This window comes from Tasmannia lanceolata, unplaced genomic scaffold (assembly GCF_043159265.1).
Source record: "Tasmannia lanceolata isolate RefF3 unplaced genomic scaffold, GAP_Taslan_0.1 ptg000006l, whole genome shotgun sequence".
In the NCBI taxonomy this organism is placed as follows: Eukaryota; Viridiplantae; Streptophyta; class Magnoliopsida; order Canellales; family Winteraceae; genus Tasmannia; species Tasmannia lanceolata.
In genome coordinates, this window is record NW_027518683.1 from 10,308,090 (window position 1) to 10,329,100 (window position 21,011).

The 21,011-nt window shown below is 38.8% G+C and overlaps 1 protein-coding gene across 2 annotated transcripts; it reads right to left on the reverse strand.

Moving 5' to 3' along the window:
* Positions 1 to 7,935: 7,935 nt before the first annotated feature.
* LOC143879636 (putative E3 ubiquitin-protein ligase XBOS32) lies at positions 7,936 to 19,960 on the reverse strand. Of its 2 annotated transcripts, none has more exons than XM_077382119.1 (10): positions 19,141 to 19,960; positions 18,939 to 18,998; positions 18,713 to 18,784; positions 18,440 to 18,615; positions 18,176 to 18,339; positions 14,230 to 14,288; positions 14,096 to 14,142; positions 12,278 to 12,418; positions 9,077 to 9,168; positions 7,936 to 8,689 (listed from the first exon to the last, which is right to left on the reverse strand). In XM_077382119.1, the coding sequence occupies exons 1-10, from the start codon at positions 19,333 to 19,335 to the stop codon at positions 8,166 to 8,168; spliced, it is 1,530 nt and encodes a 509-aa protein (XP_077238234.1). In that variant the 5' UTR covers positions 19,336 to 19,960; the 3' UTR covers positions 7,936 to 8,165. The 2 variants fall into 2 exon arrangements, with proteins under 2 accessions (XP_077238234.1, XP_077238235.1); XM_077382120.1 differs by having other exon boundaries at positions 18,176 to 18,336; positions 19,141 to 19,957.
* Positions 19,961 to 21,011: the final 1,051 nt, after the last annotated feature.

Genomic DNA, 21,011 nt, shown 5'->3' on the forward strand with positions numbered 1-21,011 from the left:
AAAGGAGGTGAGAAATTTTTGTTTTGCCCCTTGAAAATGGGGTTCCAAGGGAGCCAATAGATAGAGCTTCGTTTAGGAAACAAGACATCATTTCCATGACAATGGTGAAAAGGAGGGGGGACAGAGGGTCTCCCTGCCTCAAACCATTTGAGGATCTGAAGAAGCCTTTAGGGGATCCATTTAGAAGGATAGAAAAGGAGGGGGTGGAGATACATTGAGATACCCAGTTGCACCAAGTATCATTGAATCCCTGTTTGGACATGAAACTCAAAAGGCTTTGGAGACTTACATTGTCAAAAGCTTTTTGGAGGTCGAGTTTAAGACAGATGGCTTGTTTGGAGTCTTTTGAATGGAAGTTATGCATGACATCATGGGTAAGGAGGATGTTATCTTGAATGAGCCTACCTTTGATGAATGCAGACTGGTTGGGGCTGATGATGTCGCGAATGACTCCACTAAGTCTGGAAGCAAGAATTTTGTTGATAATTTTGTATAAGAAATTGCAGAGGGAGATAGGCCGGAATTTGTCTGGGGAGGTTGCATCAGCTGATTTAGGGATCAAAGTGATGAAAGTGGTGTTTAGCTCTGAGAGCATTTTACCACAATGGAAGAAATTCTAAATAGCAGTTGTCACTTCTTCCCCAATGAGATACCAAAAAGCCTTGAAAAAAGCAGCATTGAACCCATCAGGCCCAGGGCTTTTGTTTCCATCCGCTTGGCGAATGACTCTTTCAATTTCTTCTTTGGAGATAGGATCGGTAAGGGAAGAAGCTTGAAAGGGGGAGATGACCCTTAAAGGGTCAGGGACCTGCCAGAAGTGGGGGTCAGTAGAGTTAAGGGTGTTTTTCAAGTAGTTGACGAAAGATTCTTCTATCTCTGATTTAGAGGTAGAAATATCTCCATTGGGCTTTGTCATTCCGTGGATGTGGTTCATGTTCCTTCTTGAGTTGATGGCTGAGTGGAAGAAATTGGAGTTGGAGTCCCTCAGATTTAGCCAATCGATTCTAGCTTTTTGACGAACAATGGCTTCCTCTTTCCTTGCTACAATGATGAGGTTTTCTCTGATGAGTCTTTCTGTCTCTCTGAGGGAATAGTTTGTGGGATCAACGGCAATTTTAGATTGAATTTCATTTAGTTGATCCTTGATAATTGGGAGGGTGATGTCTATTCTTCCATAGATTTTGTAATTCCAGTTTTTGATAGCTTGTTTCACCAACTTTAGCTTTCTGACTAATCTGAACATGGGAGTCCCTTTAAGATTGATTTGCCACATTCTTTCGACAACTTCATACAAGGAGAGGTCTTCCAGCCAAGCAGAGAAAAATCTAAAGGGGAGGTGATCCCTGGAGGATTCCGGGAGCAAGTGGATAATGATTGGAGAGTGATCAGAAATGCCGGGGTTTTTGTTGACTGCAAAAGATTGAGGAAAAAGGGAGAGCCACTCATCATTTACAAGAACTCTGTCCAATTTTCTCAGTTTGAGATTATCCTTTTTTGACTTGTTTGACCAGGTAAGGGGTGGGCCAATAGTCTTTAGTTCAAGCAGGGAGCAATGATCGATGCAGTCATTGAACTCTTTCATGTCTTCTCTGTTAGGGCTGGCTCCTCCCAGAGTTTCGTTGATGTATCTGATAATGTTGAAGTCGCCAATTATCAGCCACGGGGAGTTTGGGGGCTTTAAACTGTTGAGGTTGTCCCCACAAGGTTCTCCTGTGAATCCCAAAGTTGCTAGCATATACAGCAGTGAGAAAGCATGAGGTTTGTGATTGAAGGTGAAGGACAGTTCCATGGATATGCTGGTCAGAGTCCCCCAGAGGAGTGAAGTTAATGTAGTGGGGGTTCCAGGCAACCCAAATCCTACCCTTGATCACATGAGAGTAATTGGTAACAGCATTCCAATCGGGGCAGATTTCCTGAATGAAGGGGAGGAGGTCATCCTTCTTTGCTTTTGTTTCAAGGAGGCAGATTATCTCAAGGTTTTCAGAGGCAATCAGGTCTCGAGCAACTCCTCTCTTTGTAGAGGAGCAAAGTCCTCTAATATTCCAGCTTGCTAGCTTGATCATTGGAGAAGGGAAGGATTTTAATGGGGGCTGAGTCAGCATCTTGATGGGGATTTTGCATAGGGTAGGTGCAGGTCTTGGGTAAGTGGGGAGGATATTGAGAGGGCAGATTTGGTGAGCAGGGTTGAGAGGGAGATGGAGAGTGGAGGGGGATTGATGATCCTGACCCAGGGGAGGGGGAGATGGGTGGGGGAGGTGGATGGGGGGAGGGGTGTTGGGTTTGAAAAGGGGAGGGAGATTTGAGATAGGGTCTGGGGCAAAACAGGGTGTTGACTGGGTCTGTCAATGGGGATAAATCCGTGGAGTTATCAGGGTGGGGAGAGGATTTGGTGGCTCCATTGGCCTCAAGACCATAAGAAGATATCTGAACCTCTTTGCCTTTGCCATTAGTTTGGTTGCTCTTGTCCATTCCAGGTCTTGGAGGAGGATTAGATAGATCTTCCTCAGAACCTTCATCTGATCCTTCTTCTTGGATCTCACAGAGAAGGATGTCGAATTTGTTTGAAATGATTGTGGGTTTATCCTTTTTGCTCTCCAGAGTTGTGGTTTTCTTTGGGCTTGATGCTGGATTTGGTTTCTTGGAGTTTGGGACTAGGTTGGGGTTGGAGGTTTCAGTGGGGATTAAAACTGAGTTTTGGGTTGTCTCATCAGGGGAGGGTAACATTTCTACTGCTCTCCATTCCTGTTTGGCTTTTGGTTGTTCCTCTCTAATAGATTTTGGGCAAGCTTTGGCAGTATGACTGAAGGTCAGGCACTGAGGGCAGGCAGAGGGTTTCCATTCATAGAGAACTTCTTGAGCTTGGGTTCCTTCAGGTGTTTCTATAATTACAGAATCAGGGAGTTTGGCTCCAATTTGTATTTCAACACAGAGTCTAGCATAGCTCAATCTTGTGCATTCTGCAGTGTGGGAGTCCATGTAGAGGGGGGTGCCTATCAAGCTGGCAATTTTGCTTATCCCATTTTGATTCCAGAACTCAAGTGGGAGACCTGAAAATTTGATCCAAATAGGTACTTTTGTTATTTTTCCCTGATCAAGAAGAGCTTTAGGGGTCCATCTGTTGATAATGAGGGGTTTTCCAGCATAGGAGTGGTTTTCTGTTTCAAGGACAGAGAGACAGTCTCCTGGGCAAGAGAATTTGAAGAGGTAGAATCCTTTATGGAGAGCCATGAGGTGCATTTCTCCCTTGAGTTTCCATTTCCTAGAGAGGTTATCTTTCAAATTCATGAAGTACGGTCTTTTCCCAAGAAAAAAACCAAGGAGGCAGTTCTTCCATTTTTCACCTCCTGAACTGACTTCTTCGGCTCCGAATTTAGCTTTTTCAATTCCTTCAGGAGAGATATGGGGATTTATAAAATTCAAAGTAGGAGGGATTTGAGAGGTTTCTTTTTGGAAGAGGGTACTCCAAGGTCTCAAGAGAGAAGGGTCAGGTTTGGTGGGGTTTTGAGTGTCTTTCCCCTGGTTTGAGAGATCTCCGGGTGAGGTGGGTAATTTAGTCGAAGAGGAGGTTTCAACATATGAGGATTTTTGGGCCTGGTAAGTGGTTGTTGGTGGTTCGGCAGTTGGAGAGTTTTGGCCGTGGAGGGAAGCTGATGGAGGGGTGGTGGTGAACACAAAGGTGGGGATGGGGGGAGTTAAGTTTGAATTTTGGAGAGGGCGGGAATGAGTTTCAGGGAGGAGAGGGAAATGGAAGTTTGATTTTTCTGTCCCATTTCTGAAATATTCAAAGGTGGAAGCTTTTGGTAACCCAGGATTTAGGTTTGGTGACGGACCCGGGATTAGCCCAGTTAGACCGGAGGGTGTAGTGTGTGGTGGGGCAATTAGCAGGTTAGGTTGACTAGCTTTAGGGCTATTCTCGGAATGGTAAGGGATGTTTTTCAATTTATGGATATCAACCTTGCTACGGAGGGAAGATTTGCCCAAAGAGGAAGGAAGATCATCTGGATCGTCTTCTCCAGGGGGAAGATTCGTCTGGGGATATCTGTTCAGAGTAGGGGGCGGTGGGGCTGGTTTGGTTTTGGCAGGGGGGGAGGTTCGCTCTTTTCACTCAGACAAGATCTTCGCGCAAGAAGTTTTGGGTTGGAAAAAATTTCCGAAAGTTTCCTGGAGGGACCAGAGGGTTTACAGTGAGGGGGAGGACGAATCAGTTTTTTGTGCAGACGAGTTCCGGTTTTAGAGTGGGTATCTGGATTATAGTCGATGGATTTCCCTTCCATCGGAGAGGAGACAGGGCACTCAAGGAATCTGTTCGTTGGATTTGAGTAGAAAGGCCAGAGGGTATCTTTTTGTCCGGAGGGTAAGGATAGAGCCACACCAGGGCTGGCTTCATCTTGCACCATTTCAAGACATTTAGCCTCCTGAAATTTGTCACGAAGAGAGCCAACAAAGTTAAAAAAAATTGTCAGAGGGAGAAGATTTCAGAGGCCAACCTTCCCCTTCAACTCTCCGGGGAAAGGAGGTGGGTTGCTTTCCGGGGTCGGGGGGTTCCATAGGAGGAAGATACGAATGGAGGGTTTCTTTCCGATGAGAGGGAGACGATGCTCACCGGTGGGGAGCGGTTAAAACTTCTTTTGAATCAATCGCAGGTATGTGCGATTGAAGGCTGAAAAGAAGTAACCAATGATTACTACAAGGCTAGGTCTAGCAGTTCCGTAGTCACGTAAGGTATGGTCAAAGCAACTCCAAAGTGCAAAGCCACCTCTCTCCCCCGTATAGATTGTGTAAGGCGCGCGTTAGCTCGATTCTTCCCGAAGCACTCAGATGGATATCCTTCTCCTCGATAGACTCGTGGCATCAGCTTGATCTAGACCCTTCATTTAGTAGTAGGCCCTGCTACAAAGATGCCATAAACAATATATCACTTATCAGATAACCATAGCTCAGCTATCCGATAAACAACTTCGGAATAGAAAGTTCAAGAAACCGTAACCTAGAATTTATCTACAAACCCAGGGCGGTACCTTAAATTTTATTAATAAGAAGTAAAGATACAAGAGGAGGACATAAAACCTTGCCTCTAATCCATAATACAAGAAATATATTGCAATACACAGTTGGTCGCCTCAAGTGTCTAGTATTTTACAACAAGTACTATGGGGCCAATTTAATAGGATGATCCAAACCGTTCTTTTAATGATTTTCGAGGTACGGCCCATTTACATTGTGGCCTGACAAAAGAACGGTTTGGATCACCCTATGAAGCCAGCACCACAGTACATTTTAAAAAACCACTGGGAAACTTCACAAACCACGTAAAAAACAAAAAATCACTCCAACAAAATGGTTAAAGAACCGAACGTAGTTAGAGAGTTTAAAACAATGTGATACGTCTCGTTATCAAAACACGGTCGTGCCGATATCTTTTTGTTTTCCTTGGCACGCGGAAAGCAAAGAACACTGCATCCGATCTAGTCAGAGGCCTTAAACTCTCTGTCTCTCTCACTGCATGATTCAAATTCAACGCCACCAAACACGACAAGGCGATAGAGAAAAGCTGCAACCGAGAGCAGCAAGGAAAGGTAAAAGAAGCCCCGTCCCTCACACTCATCCATTTAAAAGGCTCATAATAATCTTACGTAACTCTTTCTTCCCTGCAATCTGCATCTCATGCCAGAGAAGACTCTGCTTCACCATGTATTGTCATGTCCTGATAATGATGATGATGATCAAAGTCAGTAAAGTCTGACTGGATTGGATTCTCTAACACGCAAGAATAATTACACTCAACCATAAAAGGGATAAAAAGTATTAGAACACTTTATCCACACAATATAGACACGCAAGAATAATTACACTCAAGTTGATCTCACGTAGTACGTATTAAGACCATTGATTAATTTGGTATTTCCCAACGAGAAAACCTACATGATAAATCCTGCATTATATTACTTGGTTAGAACATTACTTAGCCAAATCTTCCTAAAAAATTTCACAATACATCTCAATTCGATTCGTTTCTAGATACTATAGGGAAAATGTAATGCAAATCATGCCTTTAATCATGTAATCTTGTGTTTGTTTTAACTTGGTTCTATACTGTATAACCATGAAACCGGATGCACAAGACGTCAAGATACTTCAAAGATAGTTCAGGAGTCGTGCAACAGCGATAGAGACAGAGCAAGACGCTCTTATTCCTGAATTTTCTTTCCTTATCCTTCGCCTTGAAATGCATGTACGTTTTTCGAATTGCGTGATTTGGGGTGTAAAAGATGTGATTCGGGAGCTGTTTTTTGATGTTTACGTTACATAACTGCACTGCACTTGCACTTCTCTCAAATCATTTACCCTTTTCTTAGGAATTTGTATCTCTCTTTCTTACACGAGGAGATTTAATCAGTTACTTTTTCGTGTGCAGAGTGAGAAACATCCATTTAGAATGTATAATTCCTGTATTACATTTAGTAGTTCCCATTCCATTTCTATATAATTCTACCCTCTACAACTAGACATTACAGTCTTGCCTCTTTCTATCACTTCACATTACATAAACATGCCATTTAGTTTCTCTTCCATCTTTTCTCCTCCCACTTCTTGTTTATTCTATTCAACTTGCTCTTATCTGGTTACCAATGAGCTCCAACAAAAATGGAGGTCTTTTTTGTCCTTGGTTTTAGGGTTCAACGAGTATAACGTATGGACAAGGAAAAACAGTCAACCTCAAGGTTCTAACAGTTGGTGCTATCCTCTCTGAGCTTCTCTTTCCTTCTTTTTATCTCTCTTTTCTTTTTCTTATTTCGGGTTTAGTAGTTTTTTTTCTTGACCTTGCAAGACTTTTTCAGGATTAGATGATTTCTATGGCCGCCTTCTACTCCGTTTGAATCTGTAATTTTTAGTTGCCCTCTTGTCACTCCTCCCATCTTTTTCATTTTTGTCTATCCCTCCCGAGCTATCAAAACTATTGTAAGAAATATTATCGAATGCCATGTGGTGTTTTATGGCCTATGAGGGCAAAATGGCAAAACGTGCTTGAAGGTTTCAACCCTTATTTAGTTACTATGTATCTCCTCGTTGTTATTTCTCTCGAATTAATGTTAGAATATCCTCTTGTGTGCATTTTTTTGTTAACTTGCAAAGTAGAGAAAATCATATAAAATTCGTGACTATGCCAGATTTTTTATGTACGTCAGAAGTTTTTGAGTGGGCCTGCTGCCTATTGATAGAGTGAAACCGAGCTACAAGGCACCCTTGCGGGTGATTATACAAAGACCAGAAGCTGATTGGAACTTGCTAGGCCATGTTTGTTTTGAATTTTGAGAACCAATTGTGAGTCCAAAACAGATTAATGTACTTAAACGCAATTTTGACTCCAGTAATCAGATTTGGATGCGAATCAATACTCAAAATCCAAAATGAGCAGAGCCTACAAAGGTGGTTGTATGTGATCCATTCACTTGGTCAGAATGGTAACCATAGGCCCAGCCTAATGCCATTTAGAACACCTTAATCAGCTGATCACTGGACCCTTATCTATCAAAGCTTTTTCAGGTTCTGCCCATAAAAGCGAAACCATTGATTTTTTTTGTAGTCCATTCGGGATGTGACATGTCATATGGCTCACGTCATGATGTTCTACAAGATTCAATGGTCTTGATTTCACGTATATGCCCTTGTCAAACACATGTATGCTTCTCTGTTCCCACCAAAATAGTACACTAATGAATCAATAAACTCAATCTGATCAGGTATAGTGGATAATTCATTAGGCTCCATTCAGTTGCTTCACCTGACTAGGAAAGTGTAGGGATGCGATGCGGCAAATTGAAAGCAAAATAGGAAAGAAATAGAAAGGAGATGAAAAAGAAAACTTGTGAGTTGGGGTGTTTAATTAATTATCAGGAAACTGTGGAGAAAATAAACAGAAAACACAAAGTAAAATAGTACAGAAAGGCATTAAAATTCATCGGAGGAGTTACTTAAAGACCCCAATGTTATTGTTTGCCCAGAAGCCCGTAGAATTGCTGTTGTTCATATGATGGAGATATTTACAAACTTGCAATGGGAATACATCACATAAACACGACATTCAAAACTATAAATGATTGATGAAGATCAAACTCAAGCCAAAAACAAGGAGAAAAAAAAACTGAAGGCAACCCAATCATTTCTCAGCTACTGCCAGTGTCCACAGATTGACTGGAGCAAAACCAGGAACTTCTACTCTCACCATGAGAAGCTGAACGTCGTAAACTAGATCTCGAACACCAACGGAATTGGTTCCGCACTCTCCTATTATCGGTGCAAGGAACCAAAGACAATCCAGTCGCGAGAGCTCCCATGCAAAGGCTGGAATTGAGCTTCATTGATGGGAACCTCTGGCAGCCAAGGGAGCGAAATGTCCCTGACCCCAGAGAGGAAATTCGGGTGCAATGGAAATCGGGTTTGCACAATGGGGTTGACATTGAAGTGGATTCCGAACCTACATTTGAGCAAGTGGTACACAGAGACAACGATAAGCCGGCCCTTGCCAATTCTTTAATTGGATTTGTTCCTGGAAGCTTGATGAAGGAACCTATTCCATGCCGACAGAGAGGGCATGCGATCGAGCCAGGAGGGCCAGGTGTAATAGTTGACGTGCTGTTGGTAGAACATAGATACAACGCACATCTGGTGCAGAATTCATGCCCACAACCTGCAACAAGAGTTCACATTGCATGTGATTTTGATGATTAACAAGAAGTACATGAGGGAATCCCATTATATGCTACAAAACTTGAAAGCAAATCAACCAACAAGAACACAGAAGAGAATGGCATTATAGGTGAAGAATACTAACTAGAATGCTGTTAGATAATTCAAAAAAATGCCAATTAGCAAAGGCCAACTGAAAGAATATATTATAAGTTCCCAACTATAACTATTGAGAACTCTGCTTCAACATTCAAAAGCAATTCAATTAACTTGCAAAACCCACAAAGGAACCACATTCTAAGCCAAGGAATCAAGGATAGAGTGCTCCTAAGATGGCAACTAAGAATGCTCACATTTGCTTATTCATTCCAAGTGAAATGAGGTATACCTTCTGCAGCTACTGTGCATTTTCTTTCCAAACAAACAACACATGGATCCATGCATGTAGGTAGGGAATTGGGGGTCCTCCATCCGCATTCTCTGAAAGAACAAGCATAAGCAATGCATCATAAGTATAGCTTGCAATGTTGCACGTTAACACTTAATATACAATCTCCACAAGTACAATCAGATGCAAATATAAAAATAATTTCTTGTGTCATGTAATCTTACAGAAGAGGCCAGAATTGGAAAGAACAAATAAGATGAAATGATCTAAACTATGATTTAGATCATTTGTATGGACGTTTGCAAGAGGTGAAAATAGAGGATTATTTACAGTTGCTGCCATTCTAATTATCTAAAAATCTTAAGGTGGTTAGTAGTCTTCAAATATTTATTTTGGCATTTCAGAAAAAGTGGACAATGTATCTAAAAAAGTTGTGACAATGCATCTGAACTTAGAGCTCGAGCTCATTCACCTGTTTTTGTTAGGTACCTAACCACTATGCCAAAAGCCACATAACTGATGGAATGCATTAGGAAAGGGCCTTAAGAGCTTAGGGTCGTAACTTTCCACCATGATCCGCAATCGACGCCCCCGGCATCACGCTTTGTGATGTTTTTCCTGATTGTTCTCTAGGTAGTCCTTTTCACAGGTTGCCCCTTCTGTCAGTGATGGCTTTCACTATGGTTGCTCCAGGTAGCCATTTACATAGGTACCCCTTCCATCGCTCACTCGGTGATGGATTTAATTCCCCAGGTAGTCCTTTTCATAGGGCATCCCTTCCTTACCTCACTTGGTGTTGGATAGGATACAAAATGTTAGGTACCTAACTAATATACCAAAAGCCCCATGATTGATGGAACGTGTTAGACTAGGCCCTTAAACCACTTGGTTTAACATTTTTTGCCTATGCACCCAAACATGGAGAGGACTATACTTCTTAATCATGGCAAACCACTATTTTCTTGCAACGCTTTTTTTAGGGGTGCGAGAAGCCGTCGACGCAAGACTGCTACTTCATGATCACACCAGCAAAATCTTGAGATCATTGGCTTGTTGCAATACAAGCATGAGTTAACAAAACAAAGATGAATGTCCTGTGAAAGGAGTATTTTGAACTTCCCAAATTAAAAAGGAACTTCCCAAATTAAAAATAAAATTTCATGAAGCGGCAGTTAAACTTATTTGCTATTATTCAGTTGCAAAGGGACTCTGTACACAAATGATAAATTACAAAAAAAAAAATCATGCCACGGTTAAAAGATCTAGAAAGGAATTTCTAAGGCCTATGACCAGATTGGATGACCTTTGTCAGCTGATATTCTATGCTGTCAAGGGTTCAACAGCAAAAGGACGAAGGTTCAACAGCAAAAGGATGAAACTCATTATAGTTTGCCTATCATCGTTGGTTTCCGGATCGAGTTAATGGGCCCACCTAAGAGTCCTTTTGGGTTACAAAATTTTCTGGTATGAAGCTATGTGCTTACACCCCGTTGGTTTATGATTGTCCCAAGACTTCAGCCTAATGTTGTCATGTGCTCCAAAACAGGGATGTTTCTATCATTTTTAAACAGTTATTCATGTGCTGGACATGTGGCGCAAGAGGGACGGGGCGTGCTGGACATCCTTAAACCATGCCGTTCTTCCTGTCTATTTCCTTTTATTGTCCATGGAACCTGTAAGAAATATAGTAGCTTTCCACATAGGCAGAGGATGAGCTTCATGTATTTCTACTGTTATCATAAGAGGCTTGGGTCACTAACTAGACAAGAAGGCAAAACCCAAACATATTCACTACCTGACCTCAATTTATTCCTTCAAGTTTTACCCAACAAGTCCTATTTTACCACAAAGATTAATTCCTCAAGAGCCTTGCACCACATCTTACTTTCAGAGTCTTCTTAAATCTTCAAGTTCAAACCAAGAATTACCTTGGCTGAGTTCTCTTCCAAGTCCGAGTTTTTAAGCACTGCTAAAAACCGTTCAGCTTAACAGAAATACAAAACCATTTTAAGTTAATGAACAAATCATCCAAATTATTGTACCTTGGAATTTTTTGTTCAAATTTCTAAGTTGATGACTTGTGGGAAATCACAGTTAATAGTTTCATATCGACATTGTTAATACTTAATACTCCTTTGCCATATCCACATGAAACCGCTAAAAGTTTAAAAGCCAAACTTTACCTTATGCTATTATCTTCCTAAGGCGTCCTCTTCATGAGGCCCAAATCTATTTTCCATCCTCAGATCAATTCTCTTCCCGCAATTTTATTATCACACACACACACACACACACCCACCAGGCAACTGACAGGGACAAGTTTGTCAATGTTGGTTCAAGCATGTGGAAAATTTTGGTCACCATCCATTTTGGTTCATGCTCTCTCTCTCTCTCTCTCTCTCTCTCTCTCTCTCTCTCTCTCTCTCTCTCTCTCTCTCTCTCTCTCTCTCTCTCCAACACCTTTTTAATAAATTTTCCAATGCTATCTTCATTAATAAGGTCATGGGACCATCACTACATTCATTTTTAACTATGTTTATTAACAAGAAAATGGAGCCGAGTCCTAATTCGACAATATCCTATAAAAATAACCATTGAAAGAGTTCTAATTATTGATGACCAACATAAAAAGGATATTAACTATAATGAAATTTTTGGGACAATCAGGGTAAATATTTTAAACCTCCCTACTGGAAAAACTGACAAGAATCTCAGCCCCCAAACATAGGTAAGCTCCTCTAGAATACATCCGAATGAAACAAAATGTGTTGCATGATCGAAAAATCCAATGTCAATCCATAGTATTCATGAACCATGGCGAATGTGATTTCCCCTGGACATAGTTTGGTGGTTCAGATAGTTACATTAGCAAAAATAAAGTGTAATAGCATATATCTGTTGAATGTGAAGAGTAAGGCCTGCAATAGGCCAGGGACAGCTTTTTCCACACAGTCAACTCTATAAGCCAGGCTCTCCTTTAGGCTCACAGACCATGCGGCCATGAAGAGCCAACTGATACACCGTGTCTCGTTTTAACTTCAATAATGCTAGTCGAAGGAAAAAGACGTAACATGATAGATCATAAATGCAATGTAATAAGTTATGAAACATAAAACTTTGCCACACAAAAAAAATGAAATGTAATAGATTGATTTACTAAAGTAATTCTATGTAAAACAAAATAATTTAGATCCCACTCACCTAGCAATTTTCATGATGCTCATAAGTGGGAGAGATAGATATGGTGAAGGAAGAATACATGGCCGAACTTCTGGCTGTCTACTCAAAATTCCCTCAAGCCAAAGTCTATGCCACGAACGTGCAACGATCAAGGGAGTCCAACTATGAAAAGACAACAAAAGACAATGATAAGAAAAGCATTTCTTACTGCCACTAATGCAAAAAAAAAAGGAAGCAAGAGATAAACAACATGGCATAGCAGAATCACAAATTTTGGGACCCAGCACACATTGGGTAGTCTCTATAGTCTGCAGTGATTTGAAGACATGACGTTTCAAACAAGTGTTTATAGCTTGAATACAAGTTGAAAAGTCAACAAAGTGCCAGTCTTCTTTCAAAATTATGAAGTAGGATTCTTACATATTCTGGCTTGGGGGCTAGCTTTGCCTTACAAAAATAGGAATTCATGGTTGTCACAATGCATTGTTTCCTCTAAGTTCAAGGGCACACTCAGAATTCGTTTAAAGGCCCAAGAAAGTTCTGATTCTTTGTCTTTTCTCTAGTATTTCCACAGTTTTTTACAGTGAGACTTTCTTTTTATTGGCCAAAATCCATACAAATTCCTGAATCACTAAAGCGTCAATTGCCTGGATGCTGTAATTATATAACAGAGAGAATACAATCGTCCAGAGAGATAAGAAGGTTTGTTCTAGGAATTCAAATTCCCGCAAAGATTAATCTAGTCAAGGAGATACTGGTTTTACTCCTCTATATATCATGTCGGTAATGTTCATTGGCCTAAAGAACTGAATACACATGTACGACATGTACTAAGCAAATGTAGGGGCAGTGGGTACAGAAAAGGAATGGAAAGATACTAAGTTAAGGAAAAACTACTAATGTCTATGTTTTAGGTAGCAGATGGCATAGCATTTGGCTGACGACATTGGAGGGATGTTCCATGGTACACCGAATGGGGCCTAGTTTCTTCTTTAAATCAGTTTTCCATTCCATTGCATCACACTCAATTTGTTGGGCACTACCTGTAGTATTTTGATTGAGAAATGCATATTGCTTGGCAAGTGTATTATCCCAAGTGAGGCCACATGACATGACAATGAGGTATTAGGTTTCCAAATGGTCAATTGGTTAGGAAAGGAATTTGAAGTTTCAATTGGAGATTAATTGCATCTATAGTTAAAAGTTTCGATTCGGGAATAATTCGGTAAGGCAAATATTTGGGAAGAGTTAAGGAAAAACATGTGTTTTTCTAGTTACTACACATGGATTTACTATATAAATATTTATTTTCCTAATTAAGTCACATTAAAAAGCATGCAAGAATGGTTAAGTACATGGGTTTGCTAGATTAGGATGTGAGTTTAAATTTCACTACAATGAATTTTTCTGTACTTATGAATTTCTCATGGGACGTACTCATCATATATATGAAATTGATGGATTATCTGAAATCCGTGTTTAATTCAGAAAACTCATGCTTAATTTGGGAAGTTCTTATTTAAGTAAAAAATGTGAGAAATTTTCAATTGTTCGGAACATTCTGTTGCATCTATTGTTGTACCCTAAACCAAAATCAGTACTAAATGTCTTCGTCATCTGCTAAATTTATTGAACTCAAATTTGATGGAAGCTCTAAAGGAAATCTCTGAGCCTATTCAAGTGTTGGTGAGGTGGTTCAAAATCATTTAGGAGTGATTGTAAAGGTTTTCTCAGACCCTACCAGCATCAAAGATTCCCTCACAAACCTTCACAATTCAAAGGCTGAATTAGTGGATAATTTATTAGTGTAAGTAATATTTCCGAACTATAAATACATACCCATTTGCGTTTTCAGCAGTCAAGCTGGCGCCCCTCACAATAAGAGCCTGTATTTCCACATGGATGGTAAAATTTCATTTCATAAGGTGGGCTTCAAAAATATGTAAATTAAAATCAGGAGAAACGGAACATACTTGACAGCACTGTGCATTTCCACCATAAGCAGCATAATGAAGGGCTGTGCTTCCTGCCCCTGCCAAATGGAAACAACTAAACCATCTTACAGAGAACACATGGCTTTAAAAAAGTTCAATATCTCTTCTCATGGCATTCAGTACAGAATACAATAACTAATTGGGAAGAGAATTACTAAAAAGTGAAAAGCATAAAAAACTTGAGAAACTGTTCACTAAATGAACAATTAGTTTTAGCAGTTAAATTTAATTATTAAACAAAATGATTACACATAGACTACAAAAGTTTCCCATAAGAGACTCCTACAAATCATCCAATATGGGCCAAGCCCAAGAATATATCAGCCTTATACATCAGTCATATAAAGGTTCTTGTTTATTACATTGCATTCCAGATTTTGGTAACTTGCCCTACATTCAATTGCCGTCCCTAACAAATGTGAAATGCACCCCACTTCAGCTAGAAATTTTATTTTCCTGAACTTAGATTTAATCTAAAAGCTAGAGGAGCTTACTAAATGTACATATCATTCAAATCCCAATCAATTTATTTAGTAATATATGGCATGGATCCGATGATACTACTTTCCAAAATTTTAACTACCGTGCTATATATTATTAAATAATATTATCCATGCAGACTTAAAAGAGAAGGTAGTCTTATCTATGCACGGCAGCCAATCCCAGAGGATTATTCAAGATAAAATTATCCATGCAGGGTAGCCAATCCCAAGAACAGCTTACCCAAGAATTTCTATCCCCATGGAGAAGAGCCCTTATGTATAGAGAAAATATCAAAGAACTCTCTACTTATAATAATAACTGGGTCTGTATCTAAATTATCAAATAAATAATGATATATTAATGAGTGTATAGACAACTCCCTTGATGGGGGATCTAGTGAAACATGAAACGCAACCCCAACTAATAAAAGACCAAATTCAAGTGAATATTTCTTAATCAATTTTCAGACGGTCCATTTTTGAAAAATCAAAGAAATTGTCCATCCACACATGGGCATACCTCCACAATATTTTATTCAGATAGTGTTAATGAAAGGCAAACTAACAATTGCCCCAAACCTAGGGAAGAACCAACTAGTTGCTGACTACTAATCATTTGTCAGAACTACAAGCAAGATTAATATTTCAAGTCTCAATATCTATTGTAAGGATTGTGAAGCATTCCACTATGTTACATGGAGGCCAATAACCAAGGCAGAAACTACTAAGTTATACTTATTGTTTTTAAAACCCAACAAATCTGCAATTCAAATCCCACAACTCTTTTCAAATCTCGCAGAAAACAGCTCACGCATCATCTTGAGTCCTATCAAACAAAAATTGTAAATGGACTTTGTGATTGATTTGAGAAGGTAATTGTCAAGGATTTCATGCTTGTTAAATGTCTCAAACTAGTCTTCATGCTGCATATGTTAACAATGGCATACAGATTGCCCTCAAATATAACATTGACTAGGATTTAATGTGGAATTTCAAGATAGAGTCAATTAAAAACTCACAAGGTCACAGTTTTAGAAATTTGATTCAATCTGGCCCTTGTATAATTTTACAATGGATTTGATTTCAGAGCATTGGTTGAAGGCATATTGACAAGCAGTACCAAGATGGAATGTGTTTATTTCACCATTTAAAAAAACCCAGAGCCAATTGCCGACTCACCCTTACTGACTTTTACCTTGGATGAGTTCTCATCTAAGCCCGAGTTTTTTTCCCACCACGTCAATGAAAGAAACAATTAGATGTAGAACCTAGATGTGTACTGTTTTTTGTTTTTTTGTTTTTGAATGGCAACTAGATGTGTACTAATCATTTCAAGTAATTGGTTGGTTGCACAAATGCAGATCATATTCGATGAAAGAATCAAGAGAAAGTAAGAAACTACTGTTGGAGGCTTGGAGCAATCCATTTTCATATGCAACCATTGCAACAATGAATCCAAAAGCAGTAGTAAACATACTAATAAGCAGTCCCAATTACATAGAAAAAAGGGTTGCAAATAAACCAAGCACTCACAATAAGTCCTACAACCTCCTATGACCTAAGTTCCAAGACAACACTAACGAACATAGGATCCAAGACTCAAAACATGAAGATTTTTTTTTAAATGGCAGCCAGTTTATTAATAGCAAAGACCAAGATGGTCAAGATATAGAGAAGACAACATAGAACAATAAAAGAAGCACTACAATAGCACAACAATTAAGGTGGAAGAGAGTCAAAGGTGCTAGATCTTCCTTGGAGACACCATCTCTAGCTAGACTATGCGCCACTGAGTTAGCGGAGAGCCGGAACGTGATTAAACACTAATGAGGACAATCTCATCCAATAGAACATCTCATCAAACATCCTATCAAACCTCGAAGGGGGCTTTTGGGATCCATTAAGCCATTGAATGGCATTCCACGAGTCCCTTTCTCCTATCACGTTGCTTAGATGATCTTTGGCTACCAATTTAATTCCTTGGTAGGCTGTGCTCATCTCCGCTTCCGTAGTGTCCGCCAAGGGGGGCATTTTAAACTTCAAAAAATGAAGTTTAAAAACATCATTTCGCTGTATTATTATAGTTCTGATTTGTATAAAGCTTGAAAAACAGCAACAATGAAAATTGCATTTAACTACTGGTGGAGAAAAGGATTGGATGTGAACCCAATAGATGTGCACTGATCATATTCCAATATCCGCAGAAGTTGTTGCAGGGGACTGAATTCACTAGTTTAAAGTTTAAACTAAGCTGATTCACCTCCTAGCAGATTTCAGATTAAAACCCTCTCTACCTTAAAGTCTAAAGACATGTGAAAGAGGGAACATTGGGCCAACTCCTTCAACCTTGTAATTCAGATCCAAAATTTTAAGTTCATCCATATGGAATACATACATAGAAAAGCAATATCATCGGAGAGTCAAGCATGAATAATTTAAGGTTTATAAACCCAAATGAAGCAGTGCACAGGATGAAAACGAAGGATGGAAAGGGAATTCAGTCTTCCACAAAATTGGGTCCCACAACTTATTCTAATAAGTTGGTGTTTTATTTTAAAAGTCAATTTAAGTATTAAGTGATCGGACCTACTTTATGTTATGTTCTTTAAATTTGAGTTATCGGTAGGGCTCATCATTAGACTTTAAGTCATGTTTAAAGTTTTGAGTCATAGGGACAGGGCCCACTTCACTATTCGCTCACTGTTCACGCACACTTTTCACATCACCATTCATGGGTTTCTTTATTTTGAACTTTTTTGTAGGTAGTTTAAGTGTTTTTACTTACATTAGAATTCGGGTTACATGGAGTTCAGTTGGAAGGTAATTCCAATGTAAGCCCACTTTTTGGGCAGTTTTGAGATAAATAAGACGAAGGGTTTCTTTTTTTTGGAGTTAACTTCCTGGTAATAACTTCTTGGGAAAGCTTTGCCATTCTGTTTTCTTGTGTTGCCTGCATGAAGGAGGAAGCTTCAAGTGTTGAAGATCATTGGTACTTGATCTTTACAAAAGATTGAAGGACCAACCTACTGTTGTAGTCAACCTCGGACGGATCCTTAGTATTTAAAGGTTAGTTTCTGTTATTATTTTCAGCAATAGTTCATCTTTACATAGTTGATTTAAGATTGATTTAGATTGTAAAGATCCAACTTTGGAAATTCATATATCTATATTGAATTCAAAAATCAGAGTTGTATTTCAGTTTTAATTATACAAAAATCCCACTGGATATTGTTTTCTTGAATCTTGAAGTCTGGCTAGTACTACCCTCTACATCAATTGGTATCAGGGAGTCATCCACAACAGATTTTGTCTAAATAATCTTCAATTGTATATCTTATTTACAGCACCACGTCCCAAGAATTTGACAAGGCATATAGCTCAAAAAGCAAATACTGAATATGAAGGGTAATAAGTTCATGGAGATAAGAGAAAGGAGGGACTACCAATCAGGTCGATCGTCGTTCCATCTTCGACTGTGACCTCAGAAACGCAAGCTCCCAAGTCCAAAAGTAACTGTGTGCTCTCAACATGATCATTTAATGCTGCCATGTGGAGGGCAGTTATACCACCATCTGCTGGTTTATTAATTATACTACAGAGAGAACTGCTAAGATACAAAGAAGATAATAACACACAAAGTTAATTGAATCAGAAAAAAAAGAGACAAAAGGCGTACAATTGACAATGAGATACAGCAAAAATTTTACGTAGTATCGAAATTTGTTACAGAATTATCTTGGCTCAATCTTTTCTTTATGATATTCCAACAGTCGGGTATGCTGGGCACGTAATCAGCAACCAAGAGGCGGATGCAACGAGAATGTCCACTTAGTGCCGCAAAGTGGAGAGCTGTACAACCATTGAGATAATCTGTTCTATGGATCTAAAACCAATAAAATTGGCAGTTACTACACTAATCAAATTGCATAATGTGAATGCTAATGACATGGAGGAAAGGTAGGGAAAAATTAGCATCTTACATTGGCTCTAAATAGCATGAGAGTTTGAACAACCTCCCAGTGACCATAGTGGCAGGCTTGCATCAAAGCCGTCTGTTTAAAGTGAAGAACATAGTTATAGTGAAATTCGAAAATTCAAAATCAGAACAAATTCATTTTCAGTTATAAATTCAAGCACTCATATTCCAAATTAAATATCAATGTGGAACAGATTAAGACTATTCTCCATAAAGCTGAGACAGATTACCTGGCCGCGATAATTCCTAAGATTAATATCAACACCAGATTCAAGCAAGAGAGAGACTATCTGAAGATAAAAACAGAATTACCATAATAACATTAAAAAAGATAAAAAAAAGAATCATGAATTTAACAATCTGAAAAGATTCATTGATCAAAACCAAAAAGGGAAAAGAAATTTGTGGGAATGAATTGACATGGATTATTACCTCATGGTGACCTTGAGCTGCAGAGTAGTGGAGTGGAGAATTGCGAACGCCAAAAGTCGAATATCTCGCTAAACGAGGATTACATTCCAAGAGAGCTTTGGCTTCTTGAAGATCCCCATCTCTTGCAGCAGATACAAGTCTCTCCCCAGATGCTGAGCATCCAAAGGAATTGCCCATCATGCTTAGAAATCTCATTTTCCCTATTGGGTAGGAAGATAAATGAGGAAATAAATGAAACCCTTGTTTCTTTTTTACAGAAATCCCTTACTTATCACCTAAAGAACAACAGCCTACATCACAATCTCCAACCATACATCCAAATGAATTGCATATCATGCTCAGAAATCAATGATCTTCATACTATATACAAATATGAAAAGAGAATAGAGAACCCACTTGTATCTCCCCTCACAATTCCTTATTTCATCCAAAAGTAGAAAGAAAGAAAAAAAAACCCACATTAAAATCTCCCAATTTAAAGCCAATATGAGTACTGCACAAATCCGTCAATGATTTCGACCAGAAGAAAAACAACGCAAATTGAAATTTTCCATCTTACATCCAATACAATGATCCGCCATGTCACGAAATCTAATGATGATCGAGAAATCCAACAGAATAAAACAAAATTATGTTTTGCTACCCTCACATTTTACCAAAAGAACCACGACCCGTTTTCAATCCAATGCCATTCCTTAAAAAAGAAGGCCACCCAGAAACAGAAGAATAAAAACTATTTGACTTGCGTGTGAAAATAGATAAACAGTAAAAAACTAAGGGATTAGTCTAACTCAAAAACATGTTTTTTACAATAAAAGTGAAGGCTGATTCTGGGGACGCAATTGGCAAGGAAGGTGATTCCAAGATTTTATTGGGCGTTGTATCCTCGGGATGGAGATTCCAAGAGTCACCCAAAATCAGCTCAAATTAGTCTGATTGAAAAATAGGTTTTTTAATCTCAGCCACTCAAGAACTAATTTTTCCATTTTGATAGGTAATTTAGATGAGTTATACCAAATCTTATAAAATTAGAGGAATGATGGGTGCAAGGGTGCCCTTGCATAAAAAGCCAGAAAAGAGCGTTTGATTGGATCCATGTCATTAAGTGCAACTGAATTTATTTTTCTATTATAGAGTTGCTAGGAAGACACAAATGTTTCTTGATGCAGGAGCGTGGAGCAACAACATCAAGATAGAGATCAAGGAGCGTGAAAGAGTCAATGCTCTCTTCACAAGTGATGTCTCAAAAAAAAAACTTTATTCAATCTCTTTTTCCTTCCTCATGCCATTACATAATATAAAGAGTCAAAATCTAAGAATAGCAACCTTAAATATTTGCCTAACAATTATTCTCCATCTTCTATACAAAGCAACAAAAATAAAAGCAAGAAATATGACTAAGATAATCTTAAAATAGTAACCCCGTAATAGACACTTACCATATCAACTGCCTATAACTTAGCCAAATCAAGTTCAAATTGCGTAATCTTGGGCTCTTTAGATTGATAATCCAAAAACATTTCTAAAATCACAAAAATCAAGTTAAATAAACAAGTTTTGACGCCCCAAAAAACACTACAAATAAAATAACAAAAATAGTAAATAAAAATAAAAGATTTGATCAACGCCATGCGTTCTACATTTCTGGTACATGAGCCCGAATATTAATCTGGTTAGCCAATTTTTTCTTCTTCTTAGCTTTGATATCTCTAATCCAGATCGTGATTCTTAATAATTAGATTGCAAATTTACTATCCCAATTCTATCCTTAAGAGTCTTACACTCTTACAAATTTGCAAGTCTATTTCTTTACCATTCCCATCTCATTCTACTTATGAAAGATAATCATATGATAAGTAGGTAACAACTCG

What these genes read in the sequence shown, in the direction of transcription:
- LOC143879636 (XM_077382119.1), bottom strand. Translation starts at nt 19,335, where the DNA reads ATGAGATTTCTAAGCATGATGGGCAATTCCTTTGGATGCTCAGCATCT. An exon ending in GAAATGCACAGTGCTGTCAA is followed by an intron (nt 14,143 to 14,229) that starts GTATGTTCCGTT and finishes GTGGAAATACAG; the next exon opens with GCTCTTATTGTGAGGGGCGC. An exon ending in AGCATCATGAAAATTGCTAG is followed by an intron (nt 9,169 to 12,277) that starts GTGAGTGGGATC and finishes TTGTTCTTTCAG; the next exon opens with AGAATGCGGATGGAGGACCC.